Raw genomic sequence first — 23,376 nt, 5'->3', positions numbered from 1 at the left:
GGGGGGGGAGGAGGAAGAGGAGGGGAGGGGGGGGGCGGAGCGGCGCCCCCCGCCCCCACCGTGCACCGGGGGCTCCCCCCGCACGCCCCCGGCCCCCGCCCCGCCCCGCCGGGCCGGGCCGTGCTGTCAGGGCGCCGCCGCCCCCCCCCCGGCGCCCCCCGGCCGGCCCCTGACGCCCGGCGCTGTGTGTGTGGTGTCTGTGTCCGTGTCTGTCTGTCTGTCTCTGTCCGTGTCCGTGTGTCCGTTGCAGGCCTTCGAGGAAAAAGTTGCGAAGTGGCGAGCGGCCCGCCCGCGGCAGGTGCCCGGCCGGAGGCAGCGATGTAGGAGGCGCGGGAGGCCCGCGGAGATAAGTGGGGATGTGGGCATGGCGCGGGTAGGCTGGGCACGGCGCGCAGCGGCTCCCAGGGCAGCGGCTCCCAGCCCAACCCCCGCGGGGAAGGGGCGCCCAGCGCGGCTTCTTTAAAAAAAAAAAAGAAATTAAAAAATAATAATAATAATAATAAATAAATAAAGACGTGCGGACAAAGCAGACCCGCCCCGGCCCGCTGCCCGAGGATGGAGCTCCAGTAGCCGGCCGGGGGGCTGAGGGGGTCGCTGGGGCCCGCGCGCACATGAGGACCCCGCGAGCGCCCGGCGGCAGCAGGAGATAAGGCCCGAGGGGCTCCATGTGCCGCCGGGTGGGCCGCGCGTGCTGAGAGCCAGCTCGTGGCGAAGTGTGGCGAAGCTCGGTGTTACGGCCCAATGACAGCCTGACCCAGTTGTCGTCCACGCCGGGGGCATTTGGTTGAATGTCTCTTTGCGGCGCGACGGCCAACGCAAAAATGATGGCGGCTTACAATGGCGGTACGTCTGCGGCGGCGGCAGGTCACCACCACCACCATCACCACCACCTTCCTCACCTCCCTCCTCCTCACCTCCATCACCACCACCACCCGCAGCATCACTTGCATCCCGGCTCTGCGGCTGCGGTACACCCCGTACAGCAGCATGCCTCTTCGGCGGCTGCGGCCGCGGCGGCTGCGGCCGCGGCCGCGGCGATGTTAAACCCAGGGCAGCAGCAGCCATATTTCCCATCACCGGCACCGGGTCAGGCCCCTGGACCAGCTGCAGCAGCCCCAGCTCAGGTACAAGCTGCAGCAGCTGCTGCAGTTAAAGCGCACCATCATCAGCACTCACAACATCCACAACAGCAACTGGATATTGAGCCGGACAGACCTATTGGATATGGAGCCTTTGGTGTTGTCTGGTGAGTAGCGAAAAAAAATGAACCAATCTTTCCATTTTTATTTTTAACCAAATCATAATTCATTCTTGGTTTTGCCATTTAATCCAGAATACAAGAAGGGTGCTTACCACAGAGTTTTTGTGCTGGTTCTTCTCTCTTCTTAGAAAGTTGGCTTCACTTGTTTCCCTTGGCAGAGCGAGGCGTAGAGTGGTGGAGAGCAACCTCCCGTTAGCAGGCCACACCACCAGGCTTCTTTAAGACAGACGCAGCGTGTTTACATGCCTTCCCTGCACTTAATTAGAATATGTATTCTGTTTAGCTAAGCTGTACTTCCTAAAATTTCAGGTTAACAAATGAGTATTAGAATGTATGTTTTGATCTGACACAAGAGCTGGAAATTGAAAGTGTATGAAAATGTCTTCCTCCTTCAGTCACCTGTCAAGATCTTTGTCTAGGAGCTGCCTGACCTGCAGTGGTATGCTATGTGCTGCCTACAACAGAATATCTGAACTTTGCTCTCCTCTCATAAATGTAAATGGGATTTTCTGTCTCCTGTACTACTGCCTACAGCTCTTTTATTCCCCCAGCTGCTGTTTCAGAGGATTTTGTCAGTGGATCGTAATCTCTTCTAATATATTTTGTGACCACCTTAATGTAATGTATGCAATTATTGCCCTTCAGGATCGCTGAAGCGAAGCTAGAGTGATTTTTGAGTAGCTTTTTATAAGCCGTTGCCAGTTTTACCCTGTTCTGCAAAGCTCTGTGGGACCGCAGGAGATGCCTGGGTTTTGTTTTTGAGAGCAAGCGACTGCAGCACGCTTCCTGTGCAGGGAACACCGAGTCTGAAGTGGGTAACTGTGGCGCGTCCCTGCAGAGCTTGCCTCGGCGCTCGGTCGGTGTGACTTTGTGTTGCTTGAGGAGTTCTGCTTCAGGGACTGCCCGTGCTCGGGTTGCACCGAGGCAGCAGTGCCGTGCGCCTGGGGTCGTGGCTGCGGAGAGCTTCGCGGTATGGGGCTGGGAGCTCGGCAGGGCAGGTCCTCGCCCCTGCCCTGGCACGGGTCACAGCAGTGTTTGCAATAAACCGTCTTGTCTAGGAGCTGGGCGCAGCTTGGTGTTACAGCTGATCCTGTGCCCCGAACGCAGCAGGTCCAGGAAGTTCAGCTCAACGCCGACTTCTCGAAGTCGGGGGGTGCTGTTGTGCAGCCGGCGCTGCGCTGCTCTCGCTGCGATAGCGTACAGAAGTCTATGAAAGAACCAAAACTGAGAAGAAATCTTTAAAATATGTATCTAAAGATTATTTCCATCTGTTTGTGTATTTATTTCTGGATGAAGTGTTTTCTTCTCTTTAATCTTAATTGTTACAGGCTGGCTTAAATGTAGGCTGTTATGTAAGATCAGACCTCGTTATCGTTCGGTTCTAACATTTTGTTTACCTCTACATATTTCCTAGGGATCTTTATTTTTCTCGGTTTTATTTGCCAAAAAAAGATCTTTGCCAAGAGAGATCTCTTTTGTAATATTCAGTAGAATAAAAGGTTACGTTTGCATATTTAAATATAGTATCATTAAGAATGCTGAGGAAAAAAAAAGTAGAAGTAAGGAGGGGCTGCAGGGACTGATGTCGGGCTGCAGGGACTGATGTCGGGCAGGGCGCTGCCAGAAGTGCCCCTTGGTCCCGAGCCCCCTGGCTGTCCAGCTGCACCACGCCAGCAGGAATTGCCACTGGTGAGACGGTGCTTGCAAAGTTGTAACTACAGCTTTTACTTCAAGATAACGACAGTTCTGTGGCTTTTGTTTCTTTGTTTTTAAAGGCCATGGGGGTGTTAAATGAACTAAAAGCAGAAGCCTGGAGGTCAGATCTCCTTGGTGAAGTTGTAAGTCTGTACAGACTGAGAACATAATCGGCTGAACTCCAGTTCCTCTCTGCTCACGTGTGTTTGAGTTCTGTGGTCACCGTTAGGCTTTTGGCGTCTCGAATTAACTTCTGCAAGTGAATGGGTACTGCGTTTGGGAGTCTGCGTGCCAGCAAGAGTTAAGCTGAATTTTAGGTTTCATTCAAATCATGAGGGCATGTCTGTGTAATTTAATTCCGGCCGTATAAGATAATGGAACTGAACGTAAACATTGAGTTGGGTATTTACACTTCGAGTTAACTTAGACATGAAAAAATGCATACTTTGGTGCAAATGTAAAATTTTCAGCAAGATAAGGCCTGAGCTGCTTGTGAGTAAGGATTCTGTGGCGTATCTGTACCTCTTCCTGAGCACTTACCGGCACTGATAAATAACTGAAAAGTTCGTATGTGTATTGCTGAGGGAAGCTGGTGTTATTCTACAGGCTCTTCAGTATTTGAAGTCTTTCATCTCACTGCTGTGCTGTGTCGTCGTGCTGTCCAGGAGGATGCAGCTTGTCCTGCAGTTAGCCTGAGCTCCTCAGAGAAGCCGTGGGCAGGGAGCGGTGCCGAGTTTCCCGTTAGGTTACTGGGAGGGATTTTGGCTTGGCATTGAGTTCGCGTTCGTCATTAGCTCGTTTGTCTGGTGCTTGATGATGTGTCGGGGTTGCTAATGTGTCGCTGGAGTTTGTCACTCCCGAAGAGCCGCAGCATCGTGCTTCAGCATTTTCATGATTAACTCACGTGGGCTGCACTCCTGTTTGTGTACACAGGCTGCAGCCGTGGCTGTCTGCACCAGGAGGTCCCAAATGAACCGTGCTGGGCACCTCTCCTGTGACCGAGTGTTGATTTTAAAGTGAACTTAACCCAGGCTGGCGAAGGAGAAGGGAATCTCTTCACCAGTCACCGTTCAGTTGCTGCCTTGATAGAGCAGGGCTCTGAAGCTGGCGTTGTGTGTGCCATCACCCCGCCGAGCCTCGCTGCTCCTGCACATGCAGCAGCGTGGGGGTGGCAGGGGAGGTGCTGAGGCAGGAGGCGCACGGGGGCCTCCCACCAGCTCCTGCGGATTTGCTGAGTGGAGTTCTGCTCTGGCGGAGGGCTGAGAGCTGAGCTGTGTACCTGTCCTGCTGACAACAGCTGGAAGTACTGGGGAAATAAATCCAGGTTTTAGTTTCAGTGAAAGCTCCGTGCCCCACGTTTCAAAACGCGGATCTGGTGTTGGGAAGCCTTGTGTATATCCCAGGAATGAGGAGCTGTCCTTTGCAGAAGTGCTCCCTGTTTTGCCGGGCAGACATGCTGCTGCCATCTGGTGGGATCCTTAAAAATAAGAGCGATAAAAAATGCCCTGACCCTGGCTGGGAGTGAGGGGCGAAGACTCCAGACGTCTGCAAGAGGAGCTCGTGCTGCTTTCATGCCACGTGCCGAGAGCAGAGGAAAACTGCAGCTCCCGTGGAGGCAGGCGGGGAAGGATGACTTGTATGGCTGGGACTGTATGGGAAGGTCTCGCTGCTTGGGATACATCCACCCCCGGAGGGTAAGAACCCGCGCCTCTGTAAGGTGTGTGGGGATGGGGTTTGTCGTGTTCGTGTCTCTAATTGTGAAAAGTTAGCATCAAGGGTTATGAAATCAGGCAAGCTGCTTTGTTACTGTAAAAACCGTGTCAGAAAGCACCTGTCTCTGGGGGAGATGGGGTACAAAGGACACTAGAAAAAAGATGTAAGTTTGTTTTTTAAAAAGGCCTGATCCATGTGATTTTAAATTGCAGTGTGGTTTTCAGTGCATTTGTTTCTAATGCTTTTTATCCAGAAAGCCAAATAGCAGTGTAATGTTGCAAAGAGTTTGGCTCTTGATTTTAAGGTAGTACAATATGTACAGGCTGGTCTTAATGGCAGAAATAATTTAGTCTAATTTTATACTTAGTTCCTGGCCTTCAATGGCCTAAAATCACTACGGTCAATGCTAAGTAAAAATTGAAAAAATATTGCGTAGAAGTATCAATGTGGGTACCCGACAACAATTAACGGGGGTTATCAGTGCTGATCCGAAGCAGAGCAGTAGGACAGGCACTGCTAGGACAAACCGCTGGCCTCCCCACCGCTGCCGTGAGGGAATGGGGAATGCCTCGTGCTGAGCCAGTAAGCAATGTAGCTCAAGTGTTTGGGACAAAACTGCTAGAATATATATTAGGGAAAAAAAAAAAAAAAGAGGTTACAGCTTCAGAAAGCATGTGAGGAACTGCTGGAGAAGTTCCCCCAGGAGGTGTGATGGTGCTGCGAACCCAGGTGATGTTTTGCATGGTTAATGCAAATGATAATGCAAAAGTCCAGGCTGATAATCGTGGAAAGCTTACGGAAAGTTGAATCGGTAAAATCTGGTTTATGAAACTTTTAAGTCCTGTGGGTGTGAGAGATTTTTTTCCAAGTTCAAGTTGTTTGTATCACAGTCGTTTTCCGGTCCCTCAGAACTCACCTGCTAGTGGAGTTCTGTGAACGTCGCGGAAAAAATATCCTGTTCTAGCATGAGCACTGGGCTGGGCAATTGTATTGCTTTAAACTACTTCATCTGCCATTTTGTGTTAATCTAAATTGACTTTTTAAATTATTGATTAAATAAGAAAGCAACCTACAGAAGGAGTCTAAAATTAACCCTGGAATTTTCATTGTGAATGGGGCTGAGGACAAAGGAACTGCAGGTGGGCAGTGGCATCCTGATCGATGTACGGATCCACCAGCAAGCGGATAAAGAGCCCCTGCGAGCAGTCACCTGGGCCAGGGCTGGCGTCCGGGAGCAGGTCCCTGCAAAACACTCCAACAAAGCAAATGCAAGACAAAGCCAAGGAGCATTTTAACTTAGGGTGTTACGCCTGGCTGAGGTGACAGCAGGACTGCCAACGTGTGTAACGTGGGGCTTTTGTAAGGGTAGAAAACATACACCTAGCATCGCAGTTCAAGAATCTGCGGTGGTTGTTGGTCACTGGCTGTCGGTGCTTTTTAAAGGGCTGCGTTATTTACGTTGGATTCTGGCTCTGTGTGAAGAAATACAGTGGAACTGTGACATTCATTTTTTTATACAAGATACTTAGCAAAGCTGGTATGTTTAAGCTGTTGGTGTTTTCCACATTTCATGAAAAGAAAGATTCTGTTAAGATTGAAACAACCGTACCGTTATCATCCTGTAGGGTGATGCAAGAGGGAAGGAACATGGATAATATTTTTTCTCCAAGTCGGGCGAGGACCATTTGGAGTCCATCAGTTCACTCAGCATTTCACAGGTCCCTCGAAGCACGTGTCCAGCTGCGGCAGCTGCTGGTGCTGCTGTTCCTGCCCACGTGCAGCTGCCCGCTGGCAGGGCACTTCGGTGGCTTCTCTTCCCTCTCAGCCCCACAGGCATTACAGCAGAACAGCCTGTGACTGGCTCTACAGTCCAGCATTGATTTTTCAGACATGTTTCAGATGTTCTTTCCCCTCTCTCCCCACGTACTTTTTCACTTTTTTTAAAGAGAGTTTGAGTTGTCCCTCTCACCAGCCAGCAAACAGATGCCTCTGGTGTTTGTAAATGGGATATCAGAAGTAATGTAAAGAGCGGGATCTGTATTCAAAACAACTTGTAGGCATGACTGAAAGCCCATTTATTTCTGGTCAAAAGAATTCAATAAAAAGAAACTGGGCTCAGTCACGGCAATTTCCACTGTAACATTTAGAATTTAGGAGTAAGCGCTTGGTCCATGCTTAAGTTATAAATATTATTACAAGAGTGATCGATCTGAACATGTTTGGCTTTCGTTTCTGAAGTGCAAGTATGTGGTGTGCCTGGTATTATTGCTTGATAAAGCAATTTATCAATTTAAAAAAATATTTTAAAATTCCTGTTACGGCTTATTCAATGACTGTACGCAGTGAGTAAGCTCTCTCTTGCTCAGTACCAACTTTGCGGAGCTGTAAGCACGCCCTGTTAACAAACAGCAATCTGATTTCCAGCCTGTGCTTGGACTCGCCAGTTCGAGTCTGTCCCGACTTCCCTGCCCAGCTGGGAAGTTCTTTAGGAAGTAAATACCGGCCTTTGGGATCGGAGCTGCAGCGCTGATGAGCTGGCAGCCAGGCTCGTTAGCACCCAGCGAGGTGCTGAGCCCATGGAGCCCCGCTACGGGTTAGGGGAGTGAGGCTGTGCCGGGGGGGCAGCGGGGGCAGCTTGTGGAGGACGGGGCAGGGATGGGTTATGTGGGGCACACACAGGGACACGGCACTGTGCTGCATGCCGCAGCCGCTGGCATTGCTCGCTCTCATCCATGGCAGTGCCCTGGCTCGGGGCTGGTGGTTCTTTTGCCCAGGCCAGAGCAGTGTGGGTTGATTTTTGAGCCCAGGCCCTGTCACTCGCTCCTGAAGTTGTCTCGTGTGGATGTGTTCGGCTGCTCTACGAAGCTTTAAGTGCAGTAGGTGTAGGCAGAGTCCTAGCGTTGTAGTTTGAAAGTACATGGCGTAGAAGGGGCTGCAAACGTCGCTTTATTGCGAGTCAAACCAACTATTACGTGCAATTCTGTAAAGCAGACCCCCGAGGGAGGTGGTAGATGCTTAAATGAGAGTGGCTTATGACAGGCAGTACAAATACGTGTGTAAAGGACAGAGGCTTATGTGGTTAATGCATTTATTTATTGATAATAGTATTTAACCATAATAAGCAGTAACAGGAAAAAGTGAATGCGAGTGGCAGCGGATGGGATGGGGAGTGACTGGGGAGGAGCTGAAGGTGCGCACCACGGCGATTGCCTGCTGCCTGCATGCGGAGAGGCCGTTCAGCTTGCAGGCAGCTGAACAAGGATAAATGTTCACGGAAGCCTCTAAAATAAAGATTTCTCTTCATCCTGACAGGTTTAAAGTTGGTGTTAGAATGATCTGAGCTTCGTTATGCTGTTTAAAATCGTATTGCTTTTCTCTTGGTACGTGGTGGTGGAGAAGTAAGGGCAGCTGTAGGTTAGCCGTGGTGCTGCCTGACCTCATGGCCCGTGGCCCTGGACTGTGTTAAAAGTGCTCAGTAAGAGCCTGAGCCTTCATTGCGAGGGCTGGAGCGGGATCAGCGTGTCCTACTAGTATCTTGCTTTAATTTCCTGTTGTGTTTTTTTCTGCAAAGACTTGGAATCGTGCGTGTGTGTGAGTGGAATTTCTATGCTGGTTTTGATGTTGTTTGTAACACCAGAATGGTGATAGCAGAATCATTTCAAAGAATAGACGTTTTGATAAGTTATCTTCTGTTATTTCCTTAATTTCTTGGAACGTGGTCTGATGGTATTTGTTGCGGAATTATGAAAAAACAAATTGAGCTTTCTGTTGAAGAATAGTTGCAGGAAATTTTATGGAAAATTAAAATATATTGGGAAATGTGGGAATCCTTGGGCTCTAGTGAATGATTTTCTTTCCCCCATTCTCTTTCATATGCAAATATGCTTTAGTAGGTGCAAAGAAAATTGCTTACTGGAGAACCTGGTAGTTTAGTTTCCTTGTCATTTTGGAATGGTGCTGTTCCAAATTTTAATCCTAAATCTATTCTTAGTTTTACAATAATATTTTTTTTCCTTATTCAGGCACCACCAGGCGGTGCTCTTATAGTTTTCTTCATTTTGCTCCCTAAGTGCAGTGGCAGAATAGAGCCTTTGCTTCATGGGAGCAGTACGGCTGAGGATGGTGCTGACCTGGCAGTCAGGTACCTACTTGGCTTTGGTCTCCATCCTTTGTTTTTCTGAGAAGCTGCTGACTTTCTCTTCCTTCTTGAAAGTGTTTATAGAGTTTCTTTTTATTTCAGTTAATACATATTATTACTTAATTTAATGTAAATGCTTGCAACCATTGAAGAATATTTGTCAATGAATAGCCAAAACTCATTTCATAAACACAGTAGCGTTTTTCAGGCATGGGTAATCTTTGTGTGGCAGTGCTGGTCTGTGCTGGCACTTGTTGATTTCCCTGGGCGTGCCTTGCAAGTCAGCTAGTTGCGGCTTAGGAAGGAGAGGCTGGCCTGTGGTCTAGCTCAGTGGACTCTTTAAGTGCTTTGGTTACTAGTTAATATATTGAGGTTTACTACAGTCAGAAGAAATGCTGTGAGGGCTGCCCCGCAGGCCCTCCGCATCCCTTCTCGTGTAGGTCCAGCACTGCTGACCGGGGCGCAGCTCCCAGCGCGGCTCTTGGTACAGGGGCGGCCGCGGGGCTGCCCTTGGCAGTGAGCCCTTTGGCTTCCCCGCCTTGGTTTGTTTCTAAAGGCCCGAAACAACCCGTCTGAAAGTATCCGAGAGCACTACGTGAGAGCTTTCTCTCCCCAGAGGTTACAGTGACCAGAACAGAAGCGCTGTTAAAAGGGCTTTCTAATAGGGCAATGTAACTTTTCCTTGATGTTTCTGTAAGTTCTTGTTGGCTTGCTCACTTCACGTCTCTGATTCGGAGGGAGATTATCTCACAGGTAGGTATTCGGGGAAGAATGGAGACAGTGTAGCAGCTATTCCCAGGCTGCTTGCAATCCATCTCTCATAATTTCCTAAGTTCCTTGGCTAGCACTTTTACGTAAGACGAGCAAGAGAATTTTCGGAATCTCGTAATGCTTCTGAATCCCCTGTGCTTTCCCCGAGTGCCTTTGAAATCCTCTAGGCCAGACCTTGCTGTTGATTTGTAGCTGGTGGGTATGTTGATGAAGCAAAATCATCCCTTTTGTTATTGTTCTGACTGACTGAGGGGGCATGGATCAACTAGGTCATGGGAAGACGCGAGATATTGATAAAATTAATATGCATAATGTAATCCTGCACAAGGTTACGAATGTGGACTGTGTACAACACTCTGCATCCTTGGCAGGCAAGCGTGCCCTGACTTCAACAGCTCTGCAGCTGGCCTGAACCATGGCTAATGCTTAGAAAGGTGCATCTGCAACTAGCTGCTAACTCATCGTATGCATATTAAAAAATAAAAAGTGAAAAGAGTCAAAACACTACAAGAAAAATTGAGATGCTGCTTCTTAACAAAAGTGAAGAGTCTTACAGTCAATTAGCATTTTTTGAGTCACGATTCCTTTTCTAATTACAAGGACGTATCCAGAACAAACAAGAATACACACAGGCTGAAAGTGACATCTTAGAAACTGAAGATCTAACAATAGTTTTCTTAACCGCGCGTCTCCTCTAAGTCATCATTCTGGAAGCTAATCTCATTAACATGATGTACAGTTGAAGGACAATGGGGAGAGAAGTTCCCACATAATAATTGCTGTTAATTTAAGTCCTTGCAAAAACAGGGAGAACTCTGATTTTCCTCATCCCTTATTCTTTCCATTCTTCTGAATTGGCCTAATGAATTCACTTGTGACCGTCCACGACATTTTCTATATTTTTCTGTGATAGCACCTAATCTTTTTTGACAAGTATAGTAAATATGGGAGTTGAAAGATTCAGTTTTAATTTAGGAGCTGAGTTTGGTTAAGGATGCTATTTCACAGCCAAGGAAGTGGCAGCCCACCAATGTGCCCGAACTAGCACTCCTGTGACAGTGTCCTAAATTGTTCGTCTTTTATTTAGTGCTGCTTCAGAAGTGAGTATTCAGATTATGAATTGGAACCGAAGAATGTGAAATTAAGACCTGGAAAAATTATCTTCAGGTTTAAATCTTAATGCCATTATCAATTGCCATTTATCTTCCCCATTCAGCTCCAGATCGCTTCTCAAAAAGTGCCTGAGTGCGTCTTCTGTGGGTGCTTCTGTGGCAGTGGCTACCATAGACACAGCACAAGTCCTGCGTGGGGCTGGTCTTTATGCATGATTATCCTGATAGAGAATGTAATAAAGCAATACTAACTGGCAAAAACAAAAATAAAATAAAATAAAAAAAAAAACATACATCATCTGATTTAATTCAAACAACTAAGTCAGAGTTCTAACAGCTTAACTAAAAGCAGGGTTTAATTACGAAGTGGAAAGTACCTTTTATTTACTTATTTATTAAGCTCTTAAAAATGGGTTAAGGTAGTAAAGTGCTTTTCCAGTGGGGTTCGTATTTGCACAGTGATTGTATTTGGAAAGTGAGGATTAAGGTCTTCCATTCCACTTTTGACCGTGGGGCATTGACGTGCATAGCGAGCCCAGAATCTGAAGGGCAACTTTCCTTTTGCCCCTGCTGAAGGTAAAGATGACTTAGGTAATTTAGGTTTGGATTGGTTTGTTTTCTAAAGGATTTGAAAAGTAGGTGAATGTTGACAGAATCGGGACCAGCCTTGACCTACTTGTGGCTTTTTCTCTGTCTCTGTCTTGGGTATGTCACATTATCATTTTCATGCTGCTGTTTACTCATCTGAAGACTCACCTAAAATTTTAAGAACTGACAAGTTTGGTAATTTGAATGTTAAATCTGTATAATATTACCACTCCCACAATTGTTCCCAAGAAGATTTTGCCATCTTCATATGACTTGGTAAAAGGAATCCTTCTATAATAATGTTTATTTCATACTGAACTGCTGTTTAAATTTTGGGTCAAAACTGTTTTTGAGCCATTGACTTAATTCCCCTTTGAAACTTCATGTTTTCTTCCAAGAGTCTGTATTCCACCTTAGAGACCTGAGAAGACTGGAATTGCAGCCATGATGGGGATTTATGTTATCACAAGGCTTCTGACTCTTTCAGAATAGAGAAACACGTATTAGGATTTTCAGGTCAGTTCATGGGAAATCATTTAAAACTCAATATGGCTTTGAAACTAATAGGTTAGACAAGAGCCCTGCAGGTCTGTCTTTGGTGTTTCTTCAGATGAAGTTGTGAAACTGAAATTGCTGCTGTGTAGGATATAAATTAATTTGGTTTATAACAATTCAGGATTTTATTGTTTTTGTGTGTTGTTTTTTTTTTTTTTAGTTTATTTTGTTTTGTTTTTAGGAGAAAGAAATGCAATTTCCTTGTATTCTTGTAATATTTATATATTTACAATGCTGTGGGTCTTTCTTAAATCTTCATTAATACATACTTTAAAAAAAAAAAAGAAGAAAACTTTCCATGTTCCAAAAATATCCCACAACCTAGAGCATCTTTCAGGCTTTTGGGTTGTACTGGCTCTAAGTTCATTTTTCACTTGTGTTTTGACGCATCCCTTCTGCTCCTGCAGTAATTCAAAGAACGGCTGTGCAATTTCGGTCACATAGAAATCTTTACACGAGAGAAGAGAAAAAACAGAGCAATTTTCAATACTTTACATGAATAAAATGTGCAGAGGAAGCTTCAGAAACCTGATGTCCTCTTGCCTTGTGCAAAGGGACGAGGAAACTGCCATTAATGTAGTTGTGCTCTTTACCACTACTGTCAAAATAGATAAAGGATTATCTTCAGTTAGAGTTGCCACTATGAAAGAAACTGGATTGTCTGTGAAAGAGGTAGCACTAAAAGAGCTTTTGTCAGATAGTGTTCCTGACAAAACAGACAGCACTGTTCGTTTTGTTTCTCTGCTCTTAATTTTGGTTTATTCAGCAGAGGAAGAATTGGGTCAGTGTTCACTGGGTCCATTGTGAAACGGTGGTGTTGGCAATTATGGGGCTGCACAAGTTTAAGTGAGACTTTAATGTTAAGGGCTATGATTCTAATGTCTATTGCCGTCCGAGGCAGATAGATAACAAATATTGTTGCCTAAAATAATTTCTGGCAAGAGGAATGGAAATGAGAGTGGCAACTAATAAGTACTCTGTGTTGTAATGCAGTATTTTGCATTTTTTATAACGAATGTTCTGGATTATGATAATGGGCAGGATACAAGCTGAAACTTGGAAGGTCAGTAAATAAGATTTGCTTCTTGCAGATAAAACCTTGGTGTATGGTCATAGATTCCTCATTCCTACCGAATTTTGGGGGTGAACGTAAAAAGCAGTATTTCAGAAAATGAAAAGGCACTGTCAGCATCATGCAACGAATGTGTCCAAATCTGGAGGCTCAGTACACCAAGAGACACAATTATTTCCCTGGGTTGTAGCACAGAACACGGGACGGTGCTTATTCTGGAGCCAATTCCTGCATTTCAAATATTTGTTGCACGCTTGGGTTTGAATACTCTGTTGATTTTTTTCCTATGCTGGCAAACAGCCAAACGTGGTGGCAGAGAAAAACTGGGATGGCTGCAATAGGGGGGATTTACCTGGGAAGGTGAAGTATTGAACTAGTGAAGTGTGGCAGTGGCTCTCGGTGATTACGCGTGAGCCTCGTTAGAGTCATGAGGCAAGAGGAATTAATTGCTGCTTTTTTTGTTGTTTTGGTCCCCCCTGCCCCCAGGAGAGGGTGGCAGGGGGGACGAGAGGTACACGGGAAAGCTTGTAGGGAGATCTGAGACGCCGTGGATGATTAGTGCTGGAAGCTAGGTATCTATCTAGGGGATATGACCAGAGGTTTTATTAACCTACTTTCCTGTGGAGGTACAAAAATGTTCTAGGAACTGTGCCAAAGCCTAGAGGCTTGTTGGACATGGAGAAGAAGGTTTGACATTTGGATTTTCTTTGGTTGGCTGGTGGGAATGGGAATGGAGGTCAGTGAATTGGGACAGCAACGTAGTAGGTCATGTAGATACGGTGTATGTTTAGGGGGGGAAAAAAGGAACAAAAATACGTGGGGATTTATATGTCTGTTGGGCATGTTTATTTATCAGCATCACAGACTTTACAGAGCCATGATATTGACTGGAAAAAAAAAACATATAAAAATAAAAAAAAACAGAATGAATGTCCTGTGTAGTGCAGTAGTTACTGTAGCTATAGTTCATGTAGGTGGTTGGGAAGTAAATAAAAAAGTCTCAAGCATAGCCAGAAAATTTCGTGTAAACGGGGAAATAAATTTGATTTGAAAAGCAGTTTCAATTTTAAGCTTCCATGAAGGAAGACAAATTAAACATTTTTAAAGATATTAACCATAACAGTATCCCTTTAATTTTCTATCCTTTTCTTTTAAGTAAGATACTCTGAATCAATTTTTGTTCAAGGAGACGGATTTTTTGCAGTAATCAGTTTTGCTTTTAGCTCTGATTTTTAAAGAATAAGTGATAATGGCGCACATGCTCGAGGGCGTGATTAGAGCGCAACGTTAAAAGGCTTTTTAGGACATCTACAGCTGAAAAAGGAGCTCTGGAGAGGTCTGCATTTGGCAGCTGAGCAAGACAGGAATAAAGCATACCTTTGAAGTGTGATATGAAGAACGAGTTGCTTAACCCTTTCACATGAAATACCTTCTGGTGAGAGTTAAATCTAGGTGCTTTCTTTGGGCTCATCTTGAAGTTATCTGTGAAATCTGTTGACTCGTATCCAGTCTTTTCTCTCCCTGAGTGAGCCCCCCAGCTCAGCAGAGCAGAGCAGAGCAGACCTCCTGTCCTGGGGCTGTGCTGGGCAGACCCGGCTGCTCGGAGAACTTCAGGTGCAGGTTTTTTGGGACACCTGACTGTGGGCTACCTTGCAGTATTCTGCACTTTGAGGTAATTTAAGGAGATGCTGAAAGTACACATCTGTAGTAATTACTAATGGAGGTGTTAGTGTTGTCTTTTTTAATTACCTTAAGGAATTTGTCTTATGTTCAGTGTTCTTAAAACACAAATAAACCAGCATTCAGATGCAAATTCCTGAATGTGAAACTTATTTTTACATGCGTAAGTTTCAGGAAAATACTTGGCTGGTAGAATATATTTTTGTAGATTTCAGGCAAGCTTAAGGGCAGCATGTGCCATTACCAAATGACAACAAAGCAAGCTGCTGCTTTATGTTGCAAAGGTGCGTTTTGGGGAAGTCAATTATGCATCCAAGAGATGGCAACAGGTATTGTGTCTTCTAGGGGTGGCTATGCTGTTGCATCCTCTGATGGATCTCTTGCCTCTGAACGTCGTTTGCACTGCCTGCATAGTCCCGTACTGCTTTTACACTGACGGGTCTCAGTTGCCTGTGTCTCGAAGTTAAGTGTAAGCAAAAGCAAAGTTTTGCTCAGTAGTATCTTCTCAGCTGTTGTCTTCTGTTTGCTTTCATATCATATCTCTTAAAATAAAGGTTTTTTACCCACTATTAATATTTCATTTCAGCATCTTTGAAGTATTGCCAACTGGAGACTGCTGCATAGTAATGATGGCCTGAAAGTCATTATCAGCACATCAGTTTCTTAAATATCTCCAAAAATAACAGCTGTTCTTTTTGATAATGTGTCTTTTAACAATGAAGCCTTTTCGTTATTTTTTCCGTGCCCATGTGCTGCTATCAGCAGTGACTTTCACTCGGTGTTCTCTTTCAAACTCTTTTAGAAATGGGTTAATCTTCTGTGCTGCAGCTACCAGGAGTTGTTTGTAGGCAATGATTTGCATCAGGAGTATAAACAGATTTTGTGGAAACCTTTTTTTTGAGTCAATGAACAGCTGGTGAAAATATGAGGGTACACTTGTGTCACTGTTTGTGTCTTCCATGTGCCTGTCTTGTGGGCCCTGAGTAGCTGCTTAGTATGAGCAGATATTTAATAGAGCTTGCAAGTAGGATAATAAGGAATTACTTAATTTATCCCTAGACTTTGATCTCTGGCCACTGCATGAGTACAGGATCCTCCTTTTGTCAGAGCCCTTCCTTTTTCTGGTGGTAGTCGTACTCAGGTACCTCGTACTTCCCTAACCTCAGGTTCTTCATTCCCGATGATGTTAAAACCGTCCGATCTGTTGATTTCCATCCGTTCGTATTTCTGTAGTGGTGAAAGTAAAGTGAAGACAACAACATGGCACTGCTGTAATATTTTCCTCCTTCTCCTAACTTATCTGTGTGTGGCTTTCCCTTTAAACAGAATAATTAAAATGATGAATATCTCCTTTAAACTGGAATCTATCAGCTTTTGCATCTCTTAAACAATGTATGTACAGCCAGAGGGTAAAAGACATTATAATACCATGCTAATTGTGTGAGTGTGTATGCTAAGCTTCTCTTGTGAAAAATCCAACAAAAACAAAACAAAACCTGTCCTCTGATGGCAGCACGCAGTCAGCCACCGCTCCCACTTCTCCTTGCAAGGGAAGACAAAGTCGCCCCGCTGCCGGGACAGGAATTAATGTCAGTGCTGTGGGTTACGACCTGCTTTGAATTTGGACTTGGCACACAGGGGAAGAAGAAACTCAAGTAAAATTTAGAAAGGAGAATCCTCAAATCAGTGAGCTTTGGTTATCCAGAAGTGAAAGTTTGTTTTCAGCTAGAGCTCAGCTCGCCCTGCCGTTAACTGGTAGGGGGAGGCATTGCTGGGGCAGCAGCTCCTGTCCAGGGCAGGCCCCCGGGTGAGAATAAGACGAGACTTGGTAAAGCAGCTACTGTGCTTTTACTTAAAAATTCAGTGTATGTTTGGAAATTAATTAACCCAGTGTAATTTCCTTTTTATTCTTGAAATAAGAAATCTGTTAATAAATATATGTGTATATGTTTTATATTTGTAATGATTTCATACACTATCTACATGCTTTCCCTGCCTCTCCTCTCCACTAACCAACAGTCCGTTAAATTTTGCTGATCAGTTTTTGTAGTGCTTTAGTAGGGCTTATTATCTGTCAATAATTCTGCACAGGGACCAGATATTCTGGATCTGATGGCCTATTCCTGTATGTAAACTGTATGTACCCGACGAAACATTTCCCAGATAAGTGATGTGATAACCACACCCCCTTTCCCTGCTATTTGACTAGTCTTGGGAATCTTTTGGTTTTGTGAGCTTATCTAACGTGTTTTTTTTGTTTTGTTTTGTTCCATTTTAAAATATATTTTGCGAGCTTTTGTTATAGTAAATGTATAAGATGCCTCTAAGCATTAGGCAGACTAAAGCAGGGCTCTTTTACCTATTAACCTCAATAGTTTAAAATAAAACTGTTTGTAGCATCCTGGATTTGTTGTAGTGCTGTGTACTCAAAAAGCGGTGTATCAAGTATCACATACCCTTGAATGCAAGTTGCATTACTTGCTTAAAAGTGCTGTATCAAAGATGCTTGGGTGAGCAGCTGAAATGCTTATGAGACCATGTTTGTTGCATGTTTTAGGGTAAGGCTTTCTGGGGAAGGTATTTATGATTAAAAGAGTTGAACAACTGAGGAAAAAAGTTCTTTGACTAGTAAAGGGAGCTTGGAATGTAATCCTATGAAGCCCCCCTGCCACCTTCTGATAAGTCCGGGTATAAATTTGTGGGCATTCCCTGTAAACATGAGGGAGGGTTTGCTTCCCTCATAGAACAAACTCAATTAGCGATTTTCCCACAACGCCCTCTGAGAACATTCTTTCATTATCTTGTTGCTGCGTAATAATTGCCATGCAGCAGTCACAGACTTGTTTTTCTAGCAGTTGAAGCTACGGAGCAGTGCGTCTGTGTTGACCTGGATTTGGAGAGGAAAAGTTACAGTTGGCATAATCTCTACCTTGAAAAGTTGCCAGCAACAAGGCGGAGAGTTGCTAAAGACTTACAAAGGGTAATTGAAAAGGCCAAATGCCTGCAAGAATTCTGTTCGATACGCATTGGCTTTGGCAGGTAGAGCTCTGGGTTGTGCTCTGTTCCTAATGAAATTGTACTATTTCTGGAGCAAGTAGCCTATAACGTAAATAGCAGCTACCATTTGTGTGGAGTGTCTGTTTTCTTAGTACCTTTTATGTCAGATTTTTACTTTTTATGTAGTTCTTAAATATAGTAAGACATATACATGTGCATTACTTACGATCATCAAAAAAAAAGGTTTCTTCTGGAGAGAAGAGTGCCCCTGCAGCTCCGGGCTGTAACTCAGGAGGTGCTGTCCTTGTTCCCGGCGCTGTCCGCAGCCTTGCAGCACGGCTGAGGGCCTGGTTTGGTGCTGCACCTAACCCTGCTTTGGAAGCTTTAGCTGTGGATACGAACAGTACAAACTGAAAGCTGACAATTGTAAAGAACACTGTAATAATACTGTTGTGGGGTTTTGTGCTACAGTGTAAGTGGACATATTCTGCTGTGTATTGGTTTATGTGAATGCTCAAAGTTAGTGTTGTTTTAAGAACTTTTATAACCTTAAAGTCTATGCTTGAGAAAAGCTTATTTTGTTGAACTCAGCAAAACTATTGATTTTTTTTTGCCAATGATTGCAATCAGTTGTTTCATTATACTAAATATGGCAGGTTGCCTGTCTAAGGGAAATATTTTAAGGGATCACGGATTATACCTTGATGTTTCCTAAAGTAAGACAAATAGTTTTGTATTGCTTACCTGTATCTTCATCTTTGTACTCCTTTCGTGTTTGTGTTTCTCTTCCCCCTTTTTGGCCAGGGGGATAATTTCTGTCATGTTTATAAAAAGGCAGAACTGATCAAACTGATGTTACAGAGCAAGCAAGCTGCTCAGAAAACCAGCATGGTATCAAATACATTGGGAAAACAAGAAAAGAGAAATAACTTTCTGTAATATTTTGGCTGTAGTAGTCTTGGTATTACCTGTAGCAGTAGGTGGTAGCACTACAACAAATAGTTGTGGTTTCTCAGCATTTTTAAGTGGCTGAATCACAAAGCCAATTAGTGGAAGTGGAAATTAGTGTTTGCACTGGGGACAGCACTCCTGTGTACTAACGAACTGGTAAGGTAATAGAGGGAGAGCATCTTGATCTTGCAAGAAACCTTTCTGAGTGTTACCAAATGTGTGGTTTGACAGTTTTTGCAGCTTCCTGGCCTTCCACTGCCGTGCAGGTGAAGCGGAGCGGGGGCAGCGGTCGGAGCTGTGTGAGCACGGCCAGCAGCTGGGCTGCTGCCCAGAGCCAGCGGGAGATGCCCTGAAGGACTTGTAACTGCTCTGAAAGCAAAATGTTTGACTCGGTTTAATAGAGCTTTTTTGCCATGGTTTGTGCAGTATAATAAAAAATTCCTAAAGAGCTGGGTGTTCTCACAGTACCACCAGGAATGACAGAATCCTCAAAGGCGTGATGAAAGCTGAACCAGATCTTCCCTGACTTTTTTTCCCTCCAGATTATATTTATGACTTCAGTTTTTGCCCCACGCCTATATAGCACTTCTTGTTATTTTGGGTTTAAGTCTTAGACTCTCATCTCTTTATCCCCAGCCACAGCTGATGCTTAATAAGAGGAGCCTTTGCAGACGTCAGTAGTAGCTTGCAGGAGCGCCCCATTGACTGTGTGCTGAGTGATGGACAGGTTCCCTGCCTGCTGTTCACTTCACTGCTGGATTCACCTAGGGTGTAATATCCTAACAAAGCAGAGGAGGGAATTGAAATGTGTTCTTCTGAGAACAGCAGTAAGCAAAGCTGCCTTTCTAGTTGTTCTCTCAATTAGCTCCTAGGAGATTTTCATGCTTTTCTAGTTCCTCTTGGGGATACGTGACCTGATAGCTTATTGCTATAAATAATTATTTTACTAGTACCAAAGTAGGTACTGTATACAAGCAAAAAGCAACATTTTCAGCATCTTTATTGGATGTAAATACCAGTTTTTCAGAGGTTTCTTTCTTTATTTTTTCCTCTTTGGAATGCAGTCCTGACGTTTCTGATCTCCATAACTTCGGTTGTTGGTTTTGTGCTTCCCCTTGAAGTACAGCTGCTGTGAGTGGCGCAGAGCTTCCAAGCCGGGGTGAGGGGGGTGAGAGCAGCTGGCATCAGGTTGCAGCTGAGGGGAAGAGGCTGAGGAGCTGCTTTCCTGTGGGGTGCTGCAGGTGATCATTACTAGGTTGTAGAAGGGGGTTATTTAAAAGAAAAAAGAAACTAGCCTCAAATACATACGCACCAGCAACCCTGTTTATCTCCTTCCTTTATCACAGCCTACAACAGGTGCGTCAGGAAAAGGCTATTCACATGCACCAGTTTTTGCAATATGTGAAGTTTGGCTTGAAAAGTCACCCGTCATGAGGACAGGCGCTTTGATGGAGCTGGCCGAGCCAGTGGCTAGCTGGCAGCAGAGGTTTGTTAGCTGCTGGAGGTGGGACGGCCACGTCGTGCTGCAGGAGCGGAGCAGCCCAGCTCAGCAGCAGAGCCCTGGCAGCATCCCTCCGTGAGCCGCCCAGCACTCATCTCCTGCGCTGGGGCTGCTCGTGTGGAGCGGCAGCAGCTGCTGCCCCGCGTGCAGCGGGCACAAACGCAACGTGCTGTGAAATTCCTGCGCTGCCATTCCACTTCATTAGTTATAGTGTTACCAGCCACAGGCATGGCTGGTCTTTGCATGAATAGCACCAAACGCTACTTGGTGAGTTTTTACCTTAAAACACGACCAAGATACAGCGCGGATTTGAAACCAGGTGCATGGGTGGTCAGCGCCACTGCTGTCGTGTTCTTGTCACACCGTGGGACAATCTTTGTTCTCACAGGGCCTGGAAGAAGGCAGATAGGAAATTTCTGAGAGGAAATGTGGTTAAAGGGTGGCTGGTAAAAGTAACCCCTGGAGGTCACAGAGCTGTGCTGCTGGTGAGCGTGCAGCCCGCGAGGTCACGGGCAGAGCAGGATGCCCATCAGCACAGATGAGCGCTCCCCCTCACTCAGTTAGGAATGAGCTGGCAAGCAAGTGGAAACTTGCTTTGGTATTTATTCCTCTCCCAGCAGATCGGTTTCATCCTGCCTACTGACAGGTTGCGTTTCAGAAACAGCTCTGTCGCCTGCTGTAATTCCCATGGCTTCTTCTTGGTGCTGCTGCAAGTGTGAGACCCAAACATGGCTCAAAATCCTCCGTGTGTAGCCGTAGTGGGGCTGCTTTTTGTCCCCCGCATGCAGTCCGCAGTGCGTTCTGTCCAAAATCCCTTCGGGCTACCAGTGATAACAGAGCACCTGGCGGCCGACACTGCTGTAATGCAAGCGCTGCCAGCCCAGCAGTGCAGAGTTGTCCCCGGTGCCTTTTGTCAGTAGGTGTTTTGGTCGTTGTTAGCCTAAGAAAGTACTTCTCGGTGACTTCTGATGGCTTCCCCACAGCCCATTTCAGCTTCTATTGGCACATTTGCTTTTCTTGTATCTTTCTGAGGGTTTTATCTGGCAAGCATTGATTTCCTCTGTCTTAAACTGAAACTGTTTTAGAGAAGCTGATTTGTTTACTGCTCATCTACAGATTTTGTTTTTTATAGTTATGCTTTAGAATACTTGTGTTTTCTAATGAAAAATAATGAAACTAAACCACACATTGTCATTTTCTTCCCCTTATTCAAAAGTAGTTACAGAGTATGTTCTTAGCATGCTCTAATATAGCACAGTATAAAACTACTACGAAATATTACTGTGACAGTTTTCAGTTGGATAATTTTCATAGCCAGGACTGCAGATGAACTGCAGCTTTACCTGTGCTGTTGAATATAACACAGCTGAGGAAGGTGCTTGTGGACTGCCCAAATATTAGCGGTCATTTGTCAGATACATCAAAAGATACGTTCAAATTGCCTAAGGGCTCAGGTCCTGCCTCTGTGTCTTACTGAAGCTTTTCAGCCTTGTGACCCACTCGGGAATTTCTTCCCTAGCCCTGCAGATCTCCTGATAGCAGTGTCTTATGTGTGTGCAGCACTCAGCAGGTGTCGGAACTCCAAAGGAAAAAATTAGCGGTTCGGGAGCATTTGTAGCACAATCAGTGCAGATCTTTCCTAATGTAATTTTACGCCTTTTTTATTGGAGCAAGAATATATCCATTTAATGCCCAGGAATCAGCTTTTAAGTTTTCTTATACAGGTTAGAGAATTGGTGCTTGGATATTTTTTTATTTTATTTTTTTTAGCTTTTAGAAAGGCGGGGTGGGCCAGAAAGGCTGCCTCTGAAAGCGAGGCCCCCAGTAATTAGCTGATCAGTGGTGCTTGACCTCGTGAGCAGTGGGAGCTCTCAGCTCGTGCTGGGATCAGTCTCTGTGAAGCTGTGAGCCACCGCTTCGCAGCAGCCCTGCGGGGTGCCATTCAGAACCTGCCTCTGCTGTAATCCCAAAGCCACAGCCCAGCCTGAAATGTCCCCTACACCCGATGAACAGGATTGGGCCTTGCACGTGGGCTCGCTCAGGTTCACCGTAATCGGTGGATGAAGTTCCTACATGGTGTGAGGGAGGGTTTTCTTAGTATGACCAGTGGTGAGTGCTGACTTGTGCTAGCAGTGGATTTTCTGTAGCTTTTCCAGTTTTCATTCCCTTTCTTGCCAGAGGCAAGAGGCAAAGTTCCTGTACAACATAGGAAGCAGGCTGTGAATTTAAAGACTTTTTCCGATTATTTTCAGCTTTGTGTTTCCCAACATAGAAATAGTCTGGCATCAATTTTCCCAAGTTACTCTCCCCTATTTAAAGTGTAAATAAATAGTGGCTGTTCTGGAAGTGGTGTAACTGAGTGTGCTGGGATAGCTCCCCAATGACTCCCAGACAGTGGTGCCAGGGGCTGCTTCCGATGTTTTGGACTTTATTGGTGTGTATTTTGAAGACAGAGGTGCTGCTTGGAGATAGGACCTCTTTGTTTAGCCAATTCTCATTTTGTATTTAAGTGCTTAAAACAGCAGAGACCTGGGACAAAAGAGAAAGCTTTCTGTGATATCTGCATGAGGTTCACATGACAGAAAAAGCAGCAACTTTTTAAGGTCAAATGTGGTCATCAGGATCCATGGCTGGATGTAGATTCTTACATGGTTACAGGAGTGTGCTGAGAAGAAGGTTATTTTGGCCATCCCGGTAAAAATAAGCAGGAAAAAAAAAAAAAGGTTCCTAATGACTGGAGATCTAGAAACCCTGTTCTGTAGTGAGATTCATGCAACCTCACCTTAAACACAGTGATAGGGAGTTGAGGCACCATAATCTCCTTGCTCTAGTTCTTTGGTTCTCATTATAAAATTCTATTTTCAGTATCTAATTAGTTTAAATTAAAACACTTGCCATGTGCAAAGCACCTTATAATTTCTGAACTACTATACTTACATCCCATAAGCTCTTTGGGAAAAAGACAGGTGTCATGCCCACCTTACACTTGTGGAAACATGGGTGCTCTTGCATCTCCAGATGCAAAGTGATTTAGGGATGGATCAAGTAATAGCCTTATACTTGCCATTGTGCCATCTGAAAGGGGTTATTAAAATTTTCACCCTGTTTTGGGAGGAAGAAGAAGCAGTAGTCCTGACAAAATCAAAGCTCTGTAGCTCAGACATGTTTTACTCATAATAAGGTTTGCCTTGGGAGATGAAGATGTTTGTGGTCACATCTGCCCCTTGGCTCGAGCTGTTGATCTCCAGCTGCAGTGTATGCCAGTGGCAGGCAGCATACGCAGGGATGGGGGTGTGTCGAGCCACTTAGAAGTACCCAAGCTTGCCTGCGTATGTGTATATG

General features: G+C 45.1%; 1 protein-coding gene across 2 annotated transcripts in view; it reads left to right on the top strand.

Moving 5' to 3' along the window:
- Positions 1-23,376, top strand: part of NLK (nemo like kinase) — a 47,485-nt gene that overhangs the window by 167 nt on the left and 23,942 nt on the right. For both annotated transcript variants that reach the window (XM_038165880.2, XM_038165881.2), the window contains exon 2: positions 251-1,246. In XM_038165880.2, the coding sequence (XP_038021808.1) occupies positions 789-1,246 (458 nt within the window). In that variant the 5' untranslated portion in view covers positions 251-788. The remainder of the gene's footprint in view (positions 1-250; positions 1,247-23,376) is intronic.

Source organism: Anas platyrhynchos, chromosome 20 (assembly GCF_047663525.1).
Source record: "Anas platyrhynchos isolate ZD024472 breed Pekin duck chromosome 20, IASCAAS_PekinDuck_T2T, whole genome shotgun sequence".
Taxonomy (NCBI): Eukaryota; Metazoa; Chordata; class Aves; order Anseriformes; family Anatidae; genus Anas; species Anas platyrhynchos.
This window is presented reverse-complemented; position numbering and strand designations above follow the sequence as displayed.